Source organism: Apium graveolens, unplaced genomic scaffold (assembly GCF_009905375.1).
Source record: "Apium graveolens cultivar Ventura unplaced genomic scaffold, ASM990537v1 ctg8266, whole genome shotgun sequence".
Taxonomy (NCBI): Eukaryota; Viridiplantae; Streptophyta; class Magnoliopsida; order Apiales; family Apiaceae; genus Apium; species Apium graveolens.
Window position 1 is genome coordinate 42282 of NW_027421033.1, and position 22047 is coordinate 64328.

Below are 22047 nucleotides of genomic sequence, written 5' to 3' on the forward strand. Positions count from 1 at the left end.
GGGGAAATATTCCAATTAGAATCAGGATGAAAGTTTTAAGAATAAAAGGGTTTTATTAATTTGGCATCGGTCAAAATAGATTGGATTCCAAATCAAGCCATTTAATCTATTAAATTTTTAATACATTGGGACTTAGTATGTTAATTGTTAATAAATTTAAGTCAAGACATGATTTTCTTTAGAAATATAATCATGTCACAATTATATGTATATATGACTAAATATAGAAAAAGAAGGCAGAGAAAGATAATGAACACAAGAGTACAGTTAACTGTGTGCATTGTCTATACTACTACAGAGCAAGATAATGAACACAAGAATACAGTGAACTGTGTGTATTGTCTATACTACCACTTCTGCTGCATTTTCTGTTGTGCTTTGTTATACAAGAAGGAAGAGTAAGTCTCTTTATATAAAAAAACATAGCTTCTCTTTAAAGCTTGCTTTTGTCACTTGGTGGCTCCTCTTGCTACATTAATTATGATGTCACCATTGTGATATGATCTCACTTGTGTCATATCCTAGCTAATATTTAACAAATCATGATATATGAATTTTTTTATTTTGGAAATTTGAATGAAGATAGAGGTGCATTTGCATAATGATTCTTTGTTTTGTTTGAGATTTATAAAATTAGTCAATGATATATTTCTTCACTGAAAAGAATTATTTTATTTGATGCAAGGTGTGCAGTGACAAATTCTCCACTATGGACTTACCAGAAGAATTGATTGCTGAAATTATATCAAGAACTCCTGTGAGGACAATAGTGTCATGCAAAAGCGTGTGCAAAAGATGGTGTAATATAGTTTCAGAACCATTTTTTTCGCGTCTGCATCTCTCTATATCATCTAAAATGCTTTTACTTCATCAAGGAGACGCCGAGGACGTAGATGATGACAATGATGGTGACCTTGCAGTGGTTGAACTAGATGACCAACATCGCCAACATGATATTCATCACGAGCCTATGATGAGATTTTCCCCGGGACTTGCCTTGGGAGACTATGTGGGGTTAATTGGATCAGTTAATGGGTTAATATGCTTAGAAGATAGTTATGATGATTCAGCATATGTATGCAATCCAATTACACAAGAGTACATACGCCTTCAAGATTCCGAGTACACCAGAGTATCATATTTAAAGGGATATTATGGCTTTGGACTTGTTGAATCGAACCAACAGTACAAGATTGTACGTTTTTATAAGGGTAGATTTCCTTCAACTGAATATGACCTAGGGAGCGAGGTTTATACGCTTGGAACCGGCATGTGGAGAGATCTAGGACATGTCCCCTTCCATCTGAATGAACATGATAGGGGTCACTATGTCAGTGGCCGCCTCCATTGGTTAGCTGGTGAACTAATATGTGCTTTCGATTTGGATAGAGAATTATTTCGTCCAATGGAAGCTCCTCCACGGGCTCCTGGGAATACAGATCATTTTAGCATCTTGGGAGTCCATAATCATTTTAGGAACTTGGGAGTACTTAAAGGTTGCTTGTGTATATGTGATATAACACTATACTCTGAACTTTCTATTTGGGTGAAGAGAGATTATGGCGTGGAAGATAGTTGGAGTAAAAAACTCATCATCACTCCTAATCCTCCGTTACATGAAGGTATAAATACCGACATGGTTCGGCTTCTTAAAGTTCTCAAAGATGGGAACATCTTAATGTATTGTGACCAACTTCAATTGTTCACTTATCATCCTCAACAGTAAAACATTGCGACATCACATTTTCCCGGAGGGTGAGTTTCTCACATTTGGTGCGATGACTTATGTCCCCGGTTTTATCAGTCTAGAGAGGAGTTTCACCTTGGAGGGTGTCAAAAGATGGGAGTCTCCTCAAGTAGAAGACTGACTTATAACCGAATAGAGCAAAACAGGATCGAAAATAGGGCCGAGTCCGAGCAGTCTCCCGAGTACTAAGGCCGAGTAATCTAAGTTGTTGAACATTGCTTATTTTACTGCAAAAATACAAGGTTTTTATAACTAGTTCCATTTCAAGAACACGTTATGTTTTAAGCTTTTCTAGTTGTTTATCTAATATTTGTATGTACTCCTAATTTCAAAATTTAATAATTACTGTAGGCTGCGAGATAACTTTAGCATTTAGTGCTTGACATTTTTATAACATTTACATATCATATAAATGATTTTTATGTTGTATGCTTGTAAATTGCTCTTGGTTGATTCTGTTTTTCATGATTCATAGTATTATTTCCCTTTCATCTTGATGAGTGTAGTTTATTTTATTTATTCAGCTTTGGCCTAGCTTTGTTGGGCTTTGGTTTTAGGTCAAATTTGGTGGTCATACTTTAAATTTTTCATTTAGGAAGGCCTTGTTATAACTTCTGTTGTTAGCTAAGTTGCAGTTTGAATTATACAGCTGGTTTTACATTTGTAATCCTATCTTACATTATGTTACTTGTATAAGTTATCCACACGGAAGAACTGTAAGATTTAGAGGCATATTTCTTTTAGAGTGGCTTTTCATTTGTAGATGTTAGTATTTCCCTAAAATTGAGTGTTAAACCAAAGCGAGTTGGGTTAAGAAGTAAGTTTAAAGTCAAATGACAAAAATGCATAAGTTCATTCGGGGTTATGTATGTGAAAGTGAAAGAAAATCACAAAAACCAGTTTAATTAAACCTTAAAACTGTGTCTGATAACATATACTATAAGTGCTCTCGCTGCTCTGTCTGCGCTAGAAGCTCAAAGTTGTTCATCGGATTTAAATGTATCCTGAAAGCTTTAAAGCTGTTTAGGGCTACTCTGGTTTATCTTGATTTTCAACTTGTTTCTCGATATCTTGATTTTAATAGTTAGGAATTATGATGTAGTATGTGTCTATGACAATCTTCATTGCTTAGTTTATGATCCAAAGGCCATTATGGAAGTTTGTGTACTTTCAGTTCGAAGAAAGTTGCTGTTCAATTAACTGCCTATGTTCCTGGAGTTTGTGGGAAACTCTAACAAAGTAGGTGCTGTTGTATATGTGAACTTCTTTGACTCAGCCATTATGATTAAAGAAATGGTCGTTTGAGTATCATATTACAAGTTCGCCCTGTGGGGAATTTATATGCTACAGTGGATTTTTTCCCCTCAAGTAATCATCCTCAAATTAAGACACTGCAAAAACTTGACAATTTCATAAGCCTCGTTGTAGTTTGTAATTGATGCAAATGTTCAAATTCCAAGTTTATCGGGCTCGAGTTTGTATATGGTGGTATACTTTTGGAGGTCACACAGCCTAAACGTGAGGCTGCCTGGGGTGTCACATGGGATTAAAACATAGTTTACTATTTTATCTAAATTATTTTAATCTAAAAAAAACACTACAAATTAGCGATATTTTCGTAAATTTGAACCTAACTCCTTTTTTATTATATCATTTTATTGTAAGAAAAAATTTATGAACACGACGATGCTATTTACAACTATGACATACTTGAATTTAGCAAACGAACGGATCTGAGCCGTCCAGATCAAGTTTAGCTTAATTTTCTTTTTTTAGATGAGCTGAATTTAATAAACTAACGGAAAGTGATGTTCAAGATCGGCTCTTTATTATATGAATTCGAGCCTGAATTTGAACAAACTCGAGTTGTCCCCTAATATTTCACATGTATTTTTTACTCGACCGAATTTAAAATATAATTTTTAGTTTTACAATTGCATCAAGATCAAATACTAGTTTTTATTTTATAATGATATATATACAAACACTCTACCCATAATTCCTAATCTAAATCATTTATTTTTCAAGTTGAGTTTTAAGAACATAAACAATTTTATTTTAAATTTTTGAGTTCTTAATTTTAGAAATCATACATTACTTATTTTTTTAAAAAAAAATTCAATAATATACGGCATTTACACATATAATCGAAATTGAACAAACGTATGATCATATCGTTATTGAATCCTTCGTTCTTTGATAGGCAACCAAGTAATTTTTTAAAGAGATATGTACATGTTGTAATATTTCAGTTGTTGTTTTGAGCAATCAACCATAGATGCATCATCATAAAACCTTTATCACTTAATCAATATCATGAAATTTCTGCAAAATTGTAATCCCAGACATATGACCAACAAGAAATAAAAACCAAACTCTCACAATTAAGGAGAAACTAAACAAACCCAAATAAATTGGTAACCAAGGAAAAATGGAAACTAAATCAAGAAAAACAAGATTGAGGCTATTTTGAGATGGCTACTCAATAGAGAGCGAAAGAGAGTTTGTACGTTATATTTTAAAATGTCCATGTCGAAATGTTATTATGTTTAGATATTTTGCTTAAGTTTAATTTTTATAAATCACAAGTTATTTAATGATTTTATAAAAATATTAAAAATTGGAGATGAGTTGGTAACAATATTGGATAGTTTCATTATGAAAAAACTAAGTGTTTAATTTAGAAATACAAGCAAATTTTCTAAAATATTTAAAAAAAATTATTAAATCATGAGAAAAATGTAATAATAACAATATTTAAGTGATCAATAATAATTTATTATTTATAATATATATGAACTTTATATGAGTCGAGTTCGAGTCAAGTCTGAGTCGATTACGAGCTAAACAAGCCGAGTCAGAATCCAGCAAACAAAAAGCTCGGCTCAATTATTCATTCGAATTCATTTTCATATTCTTGATCGCCCTCGTTTAGAATACTGAACCGAATCGAGTTTACGTAAACAAGTCAATCCTGAATTTCGTTTACGAACATCTCTTCTCATTTACGGTCCTACTATTAATTGTAATATTCATCTCACTTGATTATTTACTTATTATTTAGTAAGTTAATCAAATATATTAAAAACAATATTTGTCCAGTTTTAATTTGTATTTAATCATTAAAATATAGAAATTTTTCTAACCGGTCTTGTAAAAATTGGAAATTGGACTTTATCAGTAGCGGGGACCGTCTAGTTAGGGCTGTAATTCGGGCCGAGCGAGCCGAGTTTCGAGCAGGGCGTAATTCGAGCCGAGATTAATCGAGTCGAGTCGAGCCGGCTCGTTTAGTTAAACGAGCCTAAACCTCTGTCCGAACTCGACTCGTTTAATTTTACGAGTCGAGTCGAGCCGGCTCATTTAGCTAAACGAGCCGGTTTTTACGAGTCGGGCGAGCCGGCTCGTTTAATTTTACACTTAATCGAGCCTAAATCTCTACCCGAACTCGTCTCGTTTAATTTCACGAGTCGAGCCGAGCCGGCTCGAGTAATTAAACGAGCCGGAACCTCTACCCGAGCTCGGCTCGTTTAACTAAACGAGCCGAGTCAAGCCCACTTAAACGAGTTCGAGCCGGGCGAACTCGCGAGCCGCCCGACTTGAATTACAGCCACACGTCTAGTGATTAATCGGCTAATCAGGGATTGATCAAAATGATTAACTGAGTCATTAATTAGAACTAATTTAATATTAGTTTTAGATATAAATATTAATATATGTAATTGTTTATTTATTTTGATTATACATATACAATTTTTATTATTTATATTTATATAAAGAAATTTTAAATATGTCCCACTATTAAAGTAAATATAATTTTTGAGATGTAACTTATGAACTGAGATCAATTTAAGATGAAAAATTAAGAAAGTTTAAATAGTAATTATGTGTTTAAGAGAATAATATATATTTTTTAATTTTTTATCATTTATACTTTTAATTTTTTGATTTATATTTTTTTATATTTTTTACCAATGAGTCTGATTTTTGACCAACTAACCTGATTTTTCACGTATTAACCGGATTCATACTTTTAATTTTTATTTATATATATATATATATATATTTTTAATTTTTTACCAGTGAATCCAATTGTTTACCAATTAACCCAATTTTTAATCGACTGATTTCAATTTTTTCGATGACTGATTTTTGTAAAACACGATTTTTAACTCGATTTTCACCTAGTCATTTCATTTTTCACCTAGTCATTTCATTTTTCACCGAAGAGTTATTAATCCCAACTTTTTGAAAGTCGGTCTTAACTTGGGTAAAATAGTATTCTAAAATTCCTTTATTCAATCGATTAATCTCCTACAAAGTACTCGACCGATTATATTTTTTGAAATTTGATTAATCCTTACGAATTTTCCTTTATTGGAGTATATATATTTTATTTATTAAAATGAAATACTATATTAATTTAAATATGAATATTTATAGAAATTATGATATAATAAATATATATTTGTTAATAAATAACTAATATATTAAATATAATTTAATATTATAATAGATTTGATTTTTACTCCGATTAACAATTTCGATTAATCCTCGACTTTCAACTAATCCCAAATCGGTAGTTAGACCGATCTTCCCCGATCTCCGATTTTTACAACAGAAGGTAAAATGGTTCTTTAATAACTCAAAGTTATAACACTAATTATTGACGATTTTTCAGAAGATTCTAAGCAATCTGTTTACCAAGTACAATATAGTTTTATTTTTGTGAAATGAATTGTATCTCTATCTTATGAACCAAATATATGTTCTTTAGACAATTTAATATTAATTAATATAATTTGGTAATTATCTTATAATTAGCCTTTTAATATAGTTTATTTAATATTACTTAATTATCGATAAAAATTAATTTACAAATTAAAAGTAAATATATGTTATTAAACTTAATTTAATATTACTAAATATAATCTAAATACATGTCATAAATTTGTTACTGTTAAATGTGATTTTTTAATTTAAAGTACATAAACGTTGTGATGGAGAGTAACATATACGATCATTAAATCAATAAATTTTTTTCGTAGGTAACCCGCAGCCGTTATCCTTCGGCTTCTGGTGCGCACATGGTTAACCCTACGGGCTCACGCAATAGCGTTGAACCAAGGTAAACGTATTTAAGCAAGAGGCTCCGACTCAGGAGGCATAATCATAAATTCTCCTCCCGGAGTATTATTTATTTTAAAATAATACTACAGATGATAAAGTTTACACAGAATAGAAGTCAATTCGTGTTAATAGTTTACTTTGTAGTTAGTAGTTTTTCAAAATAAAAGTTAATATATGTTATTTTACTTAATTTATCGTAACTTAATAAATTTTAATATAATTTATAAATAAATAAAGTTTACAGAAAAATAAGTCGATTCGTGTTAGTAGTTTTTAGTTTTTCTAAAATTAAAAATAAATATAAGTTATTTTACTTAATTTAACATAACTTAATAAATATTTAATATAATTTAAAAATCGTTTAAAAAATATTTTTATTTTATAAATTAAAAAGACGATTGGATGAATACTAACTTAAAACAAAATAAAATTTACAAAGAATAAAAGTCGACTTGTGTTAAAAACAAAGTTGATAGAGAATAAAAGTCAACTTATGTCATGTAAGTACCAAAATTTGGTACTTGGGTACTTTTAGCACCAAATTATACATAGTTTCGCTTATTAATAAAGAGTATAGATGCTTAGGTTTTTTTAATATTAGTGGGTAAATTATTATGTTTACGAAAGATCTTGCCTTTTTCGTACTCATTTACAAATGAACCAATATGACTCCTTTTTTACACAGTTGCAAGATAACAAAGGATTTTCTTAATCTGATTTTGTCAATGATATGAATCGTGCAATAAGACTAATTGATTATAGGACTCCTCAGTTATTTACAAAGTAGGTGAGAAAATAGTTAAAGAACAATATCACAATGAGGGTTGTGTGGTCTTTTTTTTTTGCCAAATTTAAAGCAGATTTCATTAATAACTTGAAAGAGATTCAATCGGGACAAACCCCCAACTGATCATGCAACCAGGTTGAAAAACAAATAGAGCTAAATAATTAGCTGTTTTGTTTCCGGATTGCTTAACAAACTGAATACACATATTCTGAAAATTAAAAATGAAGGTAATGGTTTCCCGGACAATCCAGCACGCATCTCCCCCGAAAACAGTAGTTTCACAATTGACCCTCACATTAATTCGATTGATATTGCAACGTTCAGAGGACTCAGTTGCAACAACTGAGTTTAGAGGCCTCATGTTATGAACAAATATTTTTTGTGAGAGGTGAGCACATGTGATTTTCACCACCGTTCCAAACGCACCCCAGCTATCTACCTGTCGGACACCAGCTATAGACCTGCCGAAAGTGTTGTTGATGCGAGATATCCAGATCTCCCAATACACCATCCAATTATTTTCAACACAACCACCACATCGCACAAAGCGAGACACATCGCATAAAGCGAGACAATCAACACACAAATAATAACTTAAACAGAATAATACGAAAACAACCCAAAATTCAAAAATCTCGGAATAACACCAAATTGTAATATGTTGTTAGACCGCAGATTTTGAATCCAAAAACTGAATTTTATTATAAAATCCAGACTCTTACCTTAGTAGATCTTAAAACTAAAGTGAAGAACTGTAATGGATTTTTCGAGTTTTGTAAAACAAATCTCGATTTTATTAAAGAAAAAGTAATAAAAGGAGAAGATGTAGATGAATATGGAGATAGAGATGGGTATAAAGGGTGAAGAAGAAGGTAGGGCGGCTAGGGTTTGATGAAGTTAGGGCGGCCGACTCTCATGGGCTGTGTGGTCTGAATTTAAGCATATGTTCAAAATATTTTTAAACTTACGAAAGTGATGTATATATGTTTAGATTTTAAAAATCTATTTAAAATTTAGGGTTATGCAGCAGAATTCACATGATTATGAGATTCTATTTTAAGGATTGGTTCTAATTTGTGCCCACATGTATATGATTATGTATATATGTTAATTAATTTTGTTCCCACATTGCAAGTGTTCTTAAGAGTCATTGTTAGTACTCCTTTCGGGACAAGGCACCACAATGGATGACAAGGAAAATTTAAGAAAAGGTGAAATTTACAACAGGGTATTACCCGAAGAAACGTGCTTTAAAATGTAGAAGTATACGCTCCTTAAATATTGATTCAAAATCCGAACTTACATTTTATATCATTTAATGATAAGAGTAGATAATAAGTATGTTAGATTTTGGAAATTGTGAGAAATTAAAGATAAAGTACCATTTTTATTTTTTTATAACCGTACTATCGACGATATTATAAATTGGGATCGTTTTCACGAGGACGTTGAAGTAGTTGTTTTCTTACATTTTTCGATTAGAAAATAATTAATGACTTGAACTTCAGACCAATAATATTATAGGCCTACACGAAACGCGGTCCTTTTACTAACTTGTAATTCGGACCAAAAATATTATAGCCCATACGATACGCCGCCTATTTCCTAGTATAGAGTACTTTACTGACTTGATATCCCAATGCCATGTAGCAAACATAGAAATGAATTGTTATACATAACCGTGTAAAAAATTCCAACGCATGTGCTTCTGAGTTCCTTCGGCTCGAAATCTACTCACCGTTTGTGCTTCCAAATTTCTACTGTGCACGAAACCGTAGCCTTGCCTCTTCTTTCTACTCCAAGCCCTTGTAAGAGGTATTTTCTGAATTATATACTTTATTTTTTCATATCTTACTATTAAATTTCGTGATTCTATTAATTAACAAACTTTTCAATGATTACTAAGTGAAGAATTAATAATTTGAAATTTTCAGAGCTAGATATATAAAAGAATTTCTCGATTACTCAGTTCATGTATGTGTTAATACACCCCCCTTGGGATTCCACTTGTATGTTGGATTGAAGAGCGCATCACTAGAGCTCATCACAGGGGAAATATTCCCATTAGAATCAGGATGAAAGTTTTAAGAATAAAAGGGTTTATTAATTTGGCATCGGTCAAAATAGATTGGATTCCAAATCAAGCCATTTAATCTATTAAATTTTTAATACATTGGGACTTAGTATGTTAATTGTTAATAAATTTAAGTCAAGACATGATTTTCTTTAGAAATATAATCATGTCACAATTTATATGTATATATGACTAATATAGAAAAAGAAGGAGAGAAAGATAATGAACACAAGAGTACAGTTAACTGTGTGCATTGCTATACTACTACAGAGCAAGATAATGAACACAAGAATACAGTGAACTGTGTGTATTGTCTATACTACCACTTCTGCTGCATTTTCTGTTGTGCTTTGTTATACAAGAAGGAAGAGTAAGTCTCTTTATATAAAAAAACATAGCTTCTCTTTAAAGCTTGCTTTTGTCACTTGGTGGCTCCTCTTGCTACATTAATTATGATGTCACCATTGTGACATGATCTCACTTGTGTCATATCCTAGCTAATATTTAACAAATCATGATATATGAATTTTTTTTATTTTGGAAATTTGAATGAAGATAGAGGTGCATTTGCATAATGATTCTTTGTTTTGTTTGAGATTTATAAAATTAGTCAATGATATATTTCTTCACTGAAAAGAATTATTTTATTTGATGCAAGGTGTGCAGTGACAAATTCTCCACTATGGACTTACCAGAAGAATTGATTGCTGAAATTATATCAAGAACTCCTGTGAGGACAATAGTGTCATGCAAAGCGTGTGCAAAAGATGGTGTAATATAGTTTCAGAACCATTTTTTTCGCGTCTGCATCTCTCTATATCATCTAAAATGCTTTTACTTCATCAAGGAGACGCCGAGGACGTAGATGATGACAATGATGGTGACCTTGCAGTGGTTGAACTAGATGACCAACATCACCAACATGATATTCATCACGAGCCTATGATGAGATTTTCCCCGGGACTTGCCTTGGGAGACTATGTGGGGTTAATTGGATCAGTTAATGGGTTAATATGCTTAGAAGATAGTTATGATGATTCAGCATATGTATGCAATCCAATTACACAAGAGTACATACGCCTTCAAGATTCCGAGTACACCAGAGTATCATATTTAAAGGGATATTATGGCTTTAGACTTGTTGAATCGAACCAACAGTACAAGATTGTACGTTTTTATAAGGGTAGATTTCCTTCAACTGAATATGACCTAGGGAGCGAGGTTTATACGCTTGGAACCGGCATGTGGAGAGATCTAGGACATGTCCCCTTCCATCTGAATGAACATGATAGGGGTCACTATGTCAGTGGCCGCCTCCATTGGTTAGCTGGTGAACTAATATGTGCTTTCGATTTGGATAGAGAATTATTTCGTCCAATGGAAGCTCCTCCACGGGCTCCTGGGAATACAGATCATTTTAGCATCTTGGGAGTCCATAATCATTTTAGGAACTTGGGAGTACTTAAAGGTTGCTTGTGTATATGTGATATAACACTATACTCTGAACTTTCTATTTGGGTGAAGAGAGATTATGGCGTGGAAGATAGTTGGAGTAAAAAACTCATCATCACTCCTAATCCTCCGTTACATGAAGGTATAAATACCGACATGGTTCGGCTTCTTAAAGTTCTCAAAGATGGGAACATCTTAATGTATTGTGACCAACTTCAATTGTTCACTTATCATCCTCAACATAAAACATTGCGACATCACATTTTCCCGGAGGGTGAGTTTCTCACATTTGGTGCGATGACTTATGTCCCCGGTTTTATCAGTCTAGAGAGGAGTTTCACCTTGGAGGGTGTCAAAAGATGGGAGTCTCCTCAAGTAGAAGACTGACTTATAACCGAATAGAGCAAAACAGGATCGAAAATAGGGCCGAGTCCGAGCAGTCTCCCGAGTACTAAGGCCGAGTAATCTAAGTTGTTGAACATTGCTTATTTTACTGCAAAAATACAAGGTTTTATAACTAGTTCCATTTCAAGAACACGTTATGTTTTAAGCTTTTCTAGTTGTTTATCTAATATTTGTATGTACTCCTAATTTCAAAATTTAATAATTACTGTAGGCTGCGAGATAACTTTAGCATTTAGTGCTTGACATTTTTATAACATTTACATATCATATAAATGATTTTTATGTTGTATGCTTGTAAATTGCTCTTGGTTGATTCTGTTTTTCATGATTCATAGTATTATTTCCCTTTCATCTTGATGAGTGTAGTTTATTTTATTTATTCAGCTTTGGCCTAGCTTTGTTGGGCTTTGGTTTTAGGTCAAATTTGGTGGTCATACTTTAAATTTTTCATTTAGGAAGGCCTTGTTATAACTTCTGTTGTTAGCTAAGTTGCAGTTTGAATTATACAGCTGGTTTTACATTTGTAATCCTATCTTACATTATGTTACTTGTATAAGTTATCCACACGGAAGAACTGTAAGATTTAGAGGCATATTTCTTTTAGAGTGGCTTTTCATTTGTAGATGTTAGTATTTCCCTAAAATTGAGTGTTAAACCAAAGCGAGTTGGGTTAAGAAGTAAGTTTAAAGTCAAATGACAAAAATGCATAAGTTCATTCGGGGTTATGTATGTGAAAGTGAAAGAAAATCACAAAAACCAGTTTAATTAAACCTTAAAACTGTGTCTGATAACATATACTATAAGTGCTCTCGCTGCTCTGTCTGCGCTAGAAGCTCAAAGTTGTTCATCGGATTTAAATGTATCCTGAAAGCTTTAAAGCTGTTTAGGGCTACTCTGGTTTATCTTGATTTTCAACTTGTTTCTCGATATCTTGATTTTAATAGTTAGGAATTATGATGTAGTATGTGTCTATGACAATCTTCATTGCTTAGTTTATGATCCAAAGGCCATTATGGAAGTTTGTGTACTTTCAGTTCGAAGAAAGTTGCTGTTCAATTAACTGCCTATGTTCCTGGAGTTTGTGGGAAACTCTAACAAAGTAGGTGCTGTTGTATATGTGAACTTCTTTGACTCAGCCATTATGATTAAAGAAATGGTCGTTTGAGTATCACATTACAAGTTCGCCCTGTGGGGAATTTATATGCTACAGTGATTTTTTCCCCTCCAGTAATCATCCTCAAATTAAGACACTGCAAAAACTTGACAATTTCATAAGCCTCGTTGTAGTTTGTAATTGATGCAAATGTTCAAATTCCAAGTTTATCGGGCTCGAGTTTGTATATGGTGGTATACTTTTAGAGGTCACACAGCCTAAACGTGAGGCTGCCTGGGGTGTCACATGGGATTAAAACATAGTTTACTATTTTATCTAAATTATTTTAATCTAAAAAAACACTACAAATTAGCGATATTTTGTAAATTTGAACCTAACTCCTTTTTTATTATATCATTTTATTGTAAGAAAAAATTTATGAACACGACGATGCTATTTACAACTATGACATACTTGAATTTAGCAAACGAACGGATCTGAGCCGTCCAGATCAAGTTTAGCTTAATTTTCTTTTTTTAGATGAGCTGAATTTAATAAACTAACGGAAAGTGATGTTCAAGATCGGCTCTTTATTATATGAATTCGAGCCGAATTTGAACAAACTCGAGTTGTCCCCTAATATTTCACATGTATTTTTTACTCGACCGAATTTAAAATATAATTTTTAGTTTTACAAATTGCATCAAGATCAAATACTAGTTTTTATTTTATAATGATATATATACAAACACTCTACCCATAATTTCTAATCTAAATCATTTATTTTTCAAGTTGTGTTTTAAGAACATAAACAATTTTATTTTAAATTTTTGAGTTCTTAATTTTAGAAATCATACATTACTTATTTTTTTTTAAAAAAAAATTCAATAATATACGGCATTTACACATATAATCGAAATTGAACAAACGTATGATCATATCGTTGTTGAATCCTTCGTTCTTTGATAGGCAACCAAGTAATTTTTTAAAGAGATATGTACATGTTGTAATATTTCAGTTGTTGTTTTGAGCAATCAACCATAGATGCATCATCATCAAACCTTTATCACTTAATCAATATCATGAAATTTCTGCAGAATTGTAATCCCAGACATATGACCAACAAGAAATAAAAACCAAACTCTCACAATTAAGGAGAAACTAAACAAACCCAAATAAATTGGTAACCAAGGAAAAATGGAAACTAAATCAAGAAAAACAAGATTGAGGCTATTTTGAGATGGCTACTCAATAGAGAGCGAAAGAGAGTTTGTACGTTACATTTTAAAATGTCCATGTCGAAATGTTATTATGTTTAGATATTTGCTTAAGTTTAATTTTTATAAATCACAAGTTATTTAATGATTTTATAAAAATATTAAAAATTGGAGATGAGTTGGTAACAATATTGGATAGTTTCATTTTGAAAAAACTAAGTGTTTAATTTAGAAATACAAGCAAATTTTCTAAAATATTTAAAAAAATTATTAAATTATGAGAAAAATGTAATAATAACAATATTTAAGTGATCAATAATAATTTATTATTTATAATATATATGAACTTTATATGAGTCGAGTTCGAGTCAAGTCTGAGTCGATTACGAGCTAAACAAGCCGAGTCAGAATCCAGCAAACAAAAAGCTCGGCTCAATTATTCATTCGAATTCATTTTCATATTCTTGATCGCCCTCGTTTAGAATACTGAACCGAATCGAGTTTACGTAAACAAGTCAATCCTGAATTTCGTTTACGAACATCTCTTCTCATTTACGGTCCTTACTATTAATTGTAATATTCATCTCACTTGATTATTTACTTATTATTTAGTAAGTTAATCAAATATATTAAAAACAATATTTGTCCAGTTTTAATTTGTATTTAATCATTAAAATATAGAAATTTTTCTAACCGGTCTTGTAAAAATTGGAAATTGGACTTTATCAGTAGCGGGACCGTCTAGTTAGGGCTGTAATTCGGGCCGAGCGAGCCGAGTTTCGAGCAGGGCGTATTCGAGCCGAGATTAATCGAGTCGAGTCGAGCCGGCTCGTTTAGTTAAACGAGCCTAAACCTCTGTCCGAACTCGACTCGTTTAATTTTATGAGTCGAGTCGAGCCGGCTCGTTTAGCTAAACGAGCCGGTTTTAACGAGTCGGGCGAGCCGGCTCGTTTAATTTTACACTTAGTCGAGCCTAAATCTGTACCCGAACTCGTCTCGTTTAATTTCACGAGTCGAGCCGAGCCGGCTCGAGTAATTAAACGAGCCGGAACCTCTACCCGAGCTCGGCTCGTTTAACTAAATGTAGCCGAGTCAAGCCCACTTAAACGAGTTTGAGCCGGGCGAACTCGCGAGCCGCCCGACTTGAATTACAGCCACACGTCTAGTGATTAATCGGCTAATCAGGGATTGATCAAAATGATTAACTGAGTCATTAATTAGAACTAATTTAATATTAGTTTTAGATATAAATATTAATATATGTAATTGTTTATTTATTTTGATTATACATATACAATTTTTATTATTATATTTATATAAAGAAATTTTAAATATGTCCCACTATTAAAGTAAATATAATTTTTGAGATGTAACTTATGAACTGAGATCAATTTAAGATGAAAAATTAAGAAAGTTTAAATAGTAATTATGTGTTTAAGAGAATAATATATATTTTTTAATTTTTTATCATTTATACTTTTAATTTTTTGATTTATATTTTTTTATATTTTTTACCAATGAGTCTGATTTTTGACCAACTAACCTGATTTTTCACGTATTTACCGGATTCATACTTTTAATTTTTTATTTATATATATATATATTTTTTTTAAATTTTTTACCAGTGAATCCAATTGTTTACCAATTAACCCAATTTTTAATCGACTGATTTCAATTTTTTTCGATGACTGATTTTTGTAAAACACGATTTTTAACTCGAGTTTCACCTAGTCATTTCATTTTTCACCTAGTCATTTCATTTTTCACCGAAGAGTTATTAATCCCAACTTTTTGAAAGTCGGTCTTAACTTGGGTAAAATAGTATTCTAAAATTCTTTTATTCAATCGATTAATCTCCTACAAAGTATTCGACCGATTCGATTTTTGAAATTTGATTAATCCTTACGAATTTTCCTTTATTGGAGTATATATATTTTATTTTTAAAATGAAATACTATATTAATTTAAATATGAATATTTATAGAAATTATGATATAATAAATATATATTTGTTAATAAATAACTAATATATTAAATATAATTTAATATTATAATAGATTTGATTTTTACTCCGATTAACAATTTCGATTAATCCTCGACTTTGAACTAATCCCAAATCGGTAGCTAGACCGATCTTCCCCGATCTCCGATTTTTACAACAGAAGGTAAAATGGTTCTTTAATAACTCAAAAGTTATAACACTAATTATTGACGATTTTTCAGAAGATTCTAAGCAATCTGTTTACCAAGTACAATATTAGTTTTATTTTTGTGAAACGAATTGTATCTCTATCTTATGAACCAAATATATGTTCTTTAGATAATTTAATATTAATTAATATAATTTGGAAATTATCTTATAATTAGCCTTTTAATATAGTTTATTTAATATTACTTAATTATCGATAAAAATTAATTTACAAATTAAAAGTAAATATATGTTATTAAACTTAATTTAATATTACTAAATATAATCTAAATACATGTCATAAATTTGTTACTGTTAAAATGTGATTTTTTAATTTAAAGTACATAAACGTTGTGATGGACAGTAACATATACGATCATTAAATCAATAATTTTTTTCGTAGGTAACCCGCAGCCGTTATCCTTCGGGCTTCGGGTGCGCACTGGTTAACCCTACGGGCTCACGCAATAGCGTTGAACCAAGGTAAACCGCATTTAAGCAAGAGGCTCCGACTCAGGAGGCATAATCATAAATTCTCCTACCGGAGTATTATTTATTTTTAAAATAATACTACAAATGATAAAGTTTACACAGAATAGAAGTCAATTCGTGTTAATAGTTTACTTTGTAGTTAGTAGTTTTTCAAAATAAAAGTAAATATATGTTATTTTACTTAATTTATCGTAACTTAATAAATTTTTAATATAATTTATAAATAAATAAAGTTTACAGAAAAATAAGTCGATTCGTGTTAGTAGTTTTTAGTTTTTCTAAAATTAAAAATAAATATAAGTTATTTTACTTAATTTAACATAACTTAATAAATATTTAATATAATTTAAAAATCGTTTAAAAAATATTTTTATTTTATAAATTAAAAAGACGATTGGATGAATACTAACTTAAAACAAAATAAAATTTACAAAGAATAAAAGTCGACTTGTGTTAAAAACAAAGTTGATAGAGAATAAAAGTCAACTTATGTCATGTAAGTACCAAAATTTGGTACTTGGGTACTTTTAGCACCAAATTATGCATAGTTTCGCTTATTAATAAAGAGTATAGATGCTTAGGTTTTTTTAATATTAGTGGGTAAATTATTATGTTTACGAAAGATCTTGCCCTTTTCATACTCATTTACAAATGAACCAATATGACTCCTTTTTTACACAGTTGCAAGATAACATAGGATTTTCTTAATCTGATTTTGTCAGTGATATGAATCGTGCAATAAGACTAATTGATTATAGGACTCCTCAGTTATTTACAAAGTAGGTGAGAAAATAGTTAAAGAACAATATCACAATGAGGGTTGTGTGGTCTTTTTTTTTTGCCAAATTTAAAGCAGATTTAATTAATAACTTGAAAGAGATTCAATCGGGACAAACCCCCAACTGATCATGCAACCAGGTTGAAAAACAAATAGAGCTAAATAATTAGCTGTTTTGTTTCCGGATTGCTTAACAAACTGAATACACATATTCTGAAAATTAAAAATGAAGGTAATGGTTTCCCGGACAATCCAGCACGCATCTCCCCCGAAAACAGTAGTTTCACAATTGACCCTCACATTAATTCGATTGATATTGCAACGTTCAGAGGACTCAGTTGCAACAACTGAGTTTAGAGGCCTCATGTTATGAACAAATATTTTTTGTGAGAGGTGAGCACATGTGATTTTCACCACCGTTCCAAACGCACCCCAGCTATCTACCTGCCGGACACCAGCTATAGACCTGCCGAAAGTGTTGTTGATGCGAGATATCCAGATCTCCCAATACACCATCCAATTCATTTTCAACACAACCACCACATCGCACAAAGCGAGACACATCGCATAAAGCGAGACAATCAAACACACAAATAATAACTTAAACAGAATAATACGAAAACAACCCAAATTCAAAAATCTCGGAATAACACCAAATTGTAATATGTTGTTAGACCGCAGATTTTGAATCCAAAAACTGAATTTTATTATAAAATCCAGACTCTTACCTTAGTAGATCTTAAAACTAAAGTGAAGAACTGTAATGGATTTTTCGAGTTTTGTAAAACAAATCTCGATTTTATTAAAGAAAAAGTGAATAAAAGGAGAAGATGTAGATGAATATGGAGATAGAGATGGGTATAAAGGGTGAAGAAGAAGATAGGGCGGCTAGGGTTTGATGAAGTTAGGGCGGCCGACTCTCATGGGCTGTGTGGTCTGAATTTTAAGCATATGTTCAAAATATTTTTAAACTTACGAAAGTGATGTATATATGTTTAGATTTTAAAAATCTATTTAAAATTTAGGGTTATGCAGCAGAATTCACATGATTATGAGATTCTATTTTAAGGATTGGTTCTAATTTGTGCCCACATGTATATGATTATGTATATATGTTAATTAATTTTGTTCCCACATTGCAAGTGTTCTTAAGAGTCATTGTTAGTACTCCTTTCGGGACAAGGCACCACAATGGATGACAAGGAAAATTTAAGAAAAGGTGAAATTTACAACAGGGTATTACCCGAAGAAACGTGCTTTAAAATGTAGAAGTATACGCTCCTTAAATATTGATTCAAAATCCGAACTTACATTTTATATCATTTAATGATAAGAGTAGATAATAAGTATGTTAGATTTTGGAAATTGTGAGAAATTAAAGATAAAGTACCATTTTTATTTTTTTATAACCGTACTACCGACGATATTATAAATTGGGATCGTTTTCACGAGGACGTTGAAGTAGTTGTTTTCTTACATTTTTCGATTAGAAAATAATTAATGACTTGAACTTCAGACCAATAATATTATAGGCCTACACGAAACGCGGTCCTTTTACTAACTTGTAGTTCGGACCAAAAATATTATAGCCCATACGATACGCCGCCTATTTCCTAGTATAGAGTACTTTACTGACTTGATATCCCAATGCCATGTAGCAAACATAGAAATGAATTATTATACATAACCGTGTAAAAAAATTCCAACGCATGTGCTTCTGAGTTCCTTCGGCTCGAAATCTACTCACCGTTTGTGCTTCCAAATTTCTACTGTGCACGAAACCGTAGCCTTGCCTCTTCTTTCTACTCCAAGCCCTTGTAAGAGGTATTTTCTGAATTATATACTTTATTTTTTCATATCTTACTATTAAATTTCGTGATTCTATTAATTAACAAACTTTTCAATGATTACTAAGTGAAGAATTAATAATTTGAAATTTTCAGAGCTAGATATATAAAAGAATTTCTCGATTACTCTGTTCATGTATGTGTTAATACACCCCCTTGGGATTCCACTTGTATGTTGGATTGAAGAGCGCATCACTAGAGCTCATCACAGGGGAAATATTCCAATTAGAATCAGGATGAAAGTTTTAAGAATAAAAGGGTTTTATTAATTTGGCATCGGTCAAAATAGATTGGATTCCAAATCAAGCCATTTAATCTATTAAATTTTTAATACATTGGGACTTAGTATGTTAATTGTTAATAAATTTAAGTCAAGACATGATTTTCTTTAGAAATATAATCATGTCACAATTTATATGTATATATGACTAAATATAGAAAAGAAGGCAGAGAAGATAATGAACACAAGAGTACAGTTAACTGTGTGCATTGTCTATACTATTACAGAGCAAGATAATGAACACAAGAATACAGTGAACTGTGTGTATTGTCTATACTACCACTTCTGCTGCATTTTCTGTTGTGCTTTGTTATACAAGAAGGAAGAGTAAGTCTCTTTATATAAAAAAACATAGCTTCTCTTTAAAGCTTGCTTTTGTCACTTGGTGGCTCCTCTTGCTACATTAATTATGATGTCACCATTGTGATATGATCTCACTTGTGTCATATCCTAGCTAATATTTAACAAATCATGATATATGAATTTTTTTTATTTTGGAAATTTGAATGAAGATAGAGGTGCATTTGCATAATGATTCTTTGTTTTGTTTGAGATTTATAAAATTAGTCAATGATATATTTCTTCACTGAAAAGAATTATTTTATTTGATGCAAGGTGTGCAGTGACAAATTCTCCACTATGGACTTACCAGAAGAATTGATTGCTGAAATTATATCAAGAACTCCTGTGAGGACAATAGTGTCATGCAAAAGCGTGTGCAAAAGATGGTGTAATATAGTTTCAGAACCATTTTTTTCGCGTCTGCATCTCTCTATATCATCTAAAATGCTTTTACTTCATCAAGGAGACGCCGAGGACGTAGATGATGACAATGATGGTGACCTTGCAGTGGTTGAACTAGATGACCAACATCACCAACATGATATTCATCACGAGCCTATGATGAGATTTTCCCCGGGACTTGCCTTGGGAGACTATGTGGGGTTAATTGGATCAGTTAATGGGTTAATATGCTTAGAAGATAGTTATGATGATTCAGCATATGTATGCAATCCAATTACACAAGAGTACATACGCCTTCAAGATTCCGAGTACACCAGAGTATCATATTTAAAGGGATATTATGGCTTTGGACTTGTTGAATCGAACCAACAGTACAAGATTGTACGTTTTTATAAGGGTAGATTTCCTTCAACTGAATATGACCTAGGGAGCGAGGGTTTATACGCTTGGAACCGGCATGTGGAGAGATCTAGGACATGTCCCCTTCCATCTGAATGAACATGATAGGGGTCACTATGTCAGTGGCCGCCTCCATTGGTTAGCTGGTGAACTAATATGTGCTTTCGATTTGGATAGAGAATTATTTCGTCCAATGGAAGCTCCTCCACGGGCTCCTGGGAATACAGATCATTTTAGCATCTTGGGAGTCCATAATCATTTTAGGACCTTGGGAGTACTTAAAGGTTGCTTGTGTATATGTGATATAACACTATACTCTGAACTTTCTATTTGGGTGAAGAGAGATTATGGCGTGGAAGATAGTTGGAGTAAAAAACTCATCATCACTCCTAATCCTCCGTTACATGAAGGTATAAATACCGACATGGTTCGGCTTCTTAAAGTTCTCAAAGATGGGAACATCTTAATGTATTGTGACCAACTTCAATTGTTCACTTATCATCCTCAACATAAAACATTGCGACCATCACATTTTTCCCGGAGGGTGAGTTTCTCACATTTGGTGCGATGACTTATGTCCCCGGTTTTTATCAGTCTAGAGAGGAGTTTCACCTTGGAGGGTGTCAAAAGATGGGAGTCTCCTCAAGTAGAAGACTGACTTATAACCGAATAGAGCAAAACAGGATCGAAAATAGGAGTCCGAGCAGTCTCCCGAGTACTAAGGCAGAGTAATAGTTGTAACATTGCTTATTTTACTGCAAAATACAAGGTTTTTATAACTAGTTCCATTTCCAAGAACACGTTATGTTTAAGCTTTTTCTAGTTGTTTATCTAATATTTGTATGTACTCCTAATTTCAAAATTTAATAATTACTGTAGGCCTGCGAGATAACTTTAGCATTTAGTGCTTGACATTTTTATAACATTTAACATATCATATAAATGATTTTTATGTTGTATGCTTGTAAATTGCTCTTGGTTGATTCTGTTTTTCATGATTCATAGTATTATTTCCCTTTCATCTTGATGAGTGTAGTTTATTTATTTATTCAGCTTTGGCCTAGCTTTGTTGGGCTTTGGTTTTAGGTCAAATTTGGTGGTCATACTTTAAATTTTTTCATTTAGGAAGGCCTTGTTATAACTTCTGTTGTTAGCTAAGTTGCAGTTTGAATTATACAGCTGGTTTTACATTTGTAATCCTATCTTACATTATGTTACTTGTATAAGTTATCCACACGGAAGAACTGTAAGATTTAGAGGCATATTTCTTTAGAGTGGCTTTTCATTTGTAGATGTTAGTATTTCCCTAAAATTGAGTGTTAAACCAAAGCGAGTTGGGTTAAGAAGTAAGTTTAAAGTCAAATGACAAAAATGCATAAGTTCATTCGGGGTTATGTATGTGAAAGTGAAAGAAAAT

General features: G+C 31.9%; 3 protein-coding genes across 3 annotated transcripts; all 3 read left to right on the forward strand.

Moving 5' to 3' along the window:
• The first annotated feature begins 709 nt into the window (after window positions 1–709).
• Window positions 710–1726, forward strand: LOC141704823 (F-box protein At3g07870-like). Its single transcript, XM_074507990.1, has one exon. The coding sequence runs from the start codon at window positions 710–712 to the stop codon at window positions 1724–1726; it is 1017 nt and encodes a 338-aa protein (XP_074364091.1).
• Window positions 1727–10563: 8837 nt separating this feature from the next.
• LOC141704824 (F-box protein At3g07870-like) lies at window positions 10564–11574 on the forward strand. The gene has a single exon (XM_074507991.1). The coding sequence runs from the start codon at window positions 10564–10566 to the stop codon at window positions 11572–11574; it is 1011 nt and encodes a 336-aa protein (XP_074364092.1).
• An 8552-nt stretch (window positions 11575–20126) lies between these two features.
• LOC141704825 (F-box protein At3g07870-like) lies at window positions 20127–20729 on the forward strand. Its single transcript, XM_074507992.1, has one exon. It carries the CDS (start codon window positions 20127–20129, stop codon window positions 20727–20729), a length of 603 nt encoding a protein of 200 aa, XP_074364093.1.
• Window positions 20730–22047: the final 1318 nt, after the last annotated feature.

Bases quoted from the DNA above. Each gene is read 5' to 3' on its own strand.
- LOC141704823 (XM_074507990.1), top strand. From the start codon at position 710: ATGGACTTACCAGAAGAATTGATTGCTGAAATTATATCAAGAACTCCT.
- LOC141704824 (XM_074507991.1), top strand. From the start codon at position 10,564: ATGCTTTTACTTCATCAAGGAGACGCCGAGGACGTAGATGATGACAAT.
- LOC141704825 (XM_074507992.1), top strand. From the start codon at position 20,127: ATGGACTTACCAGAAGAATTGATTGCTGAAATTATATCAAGAACTCCT.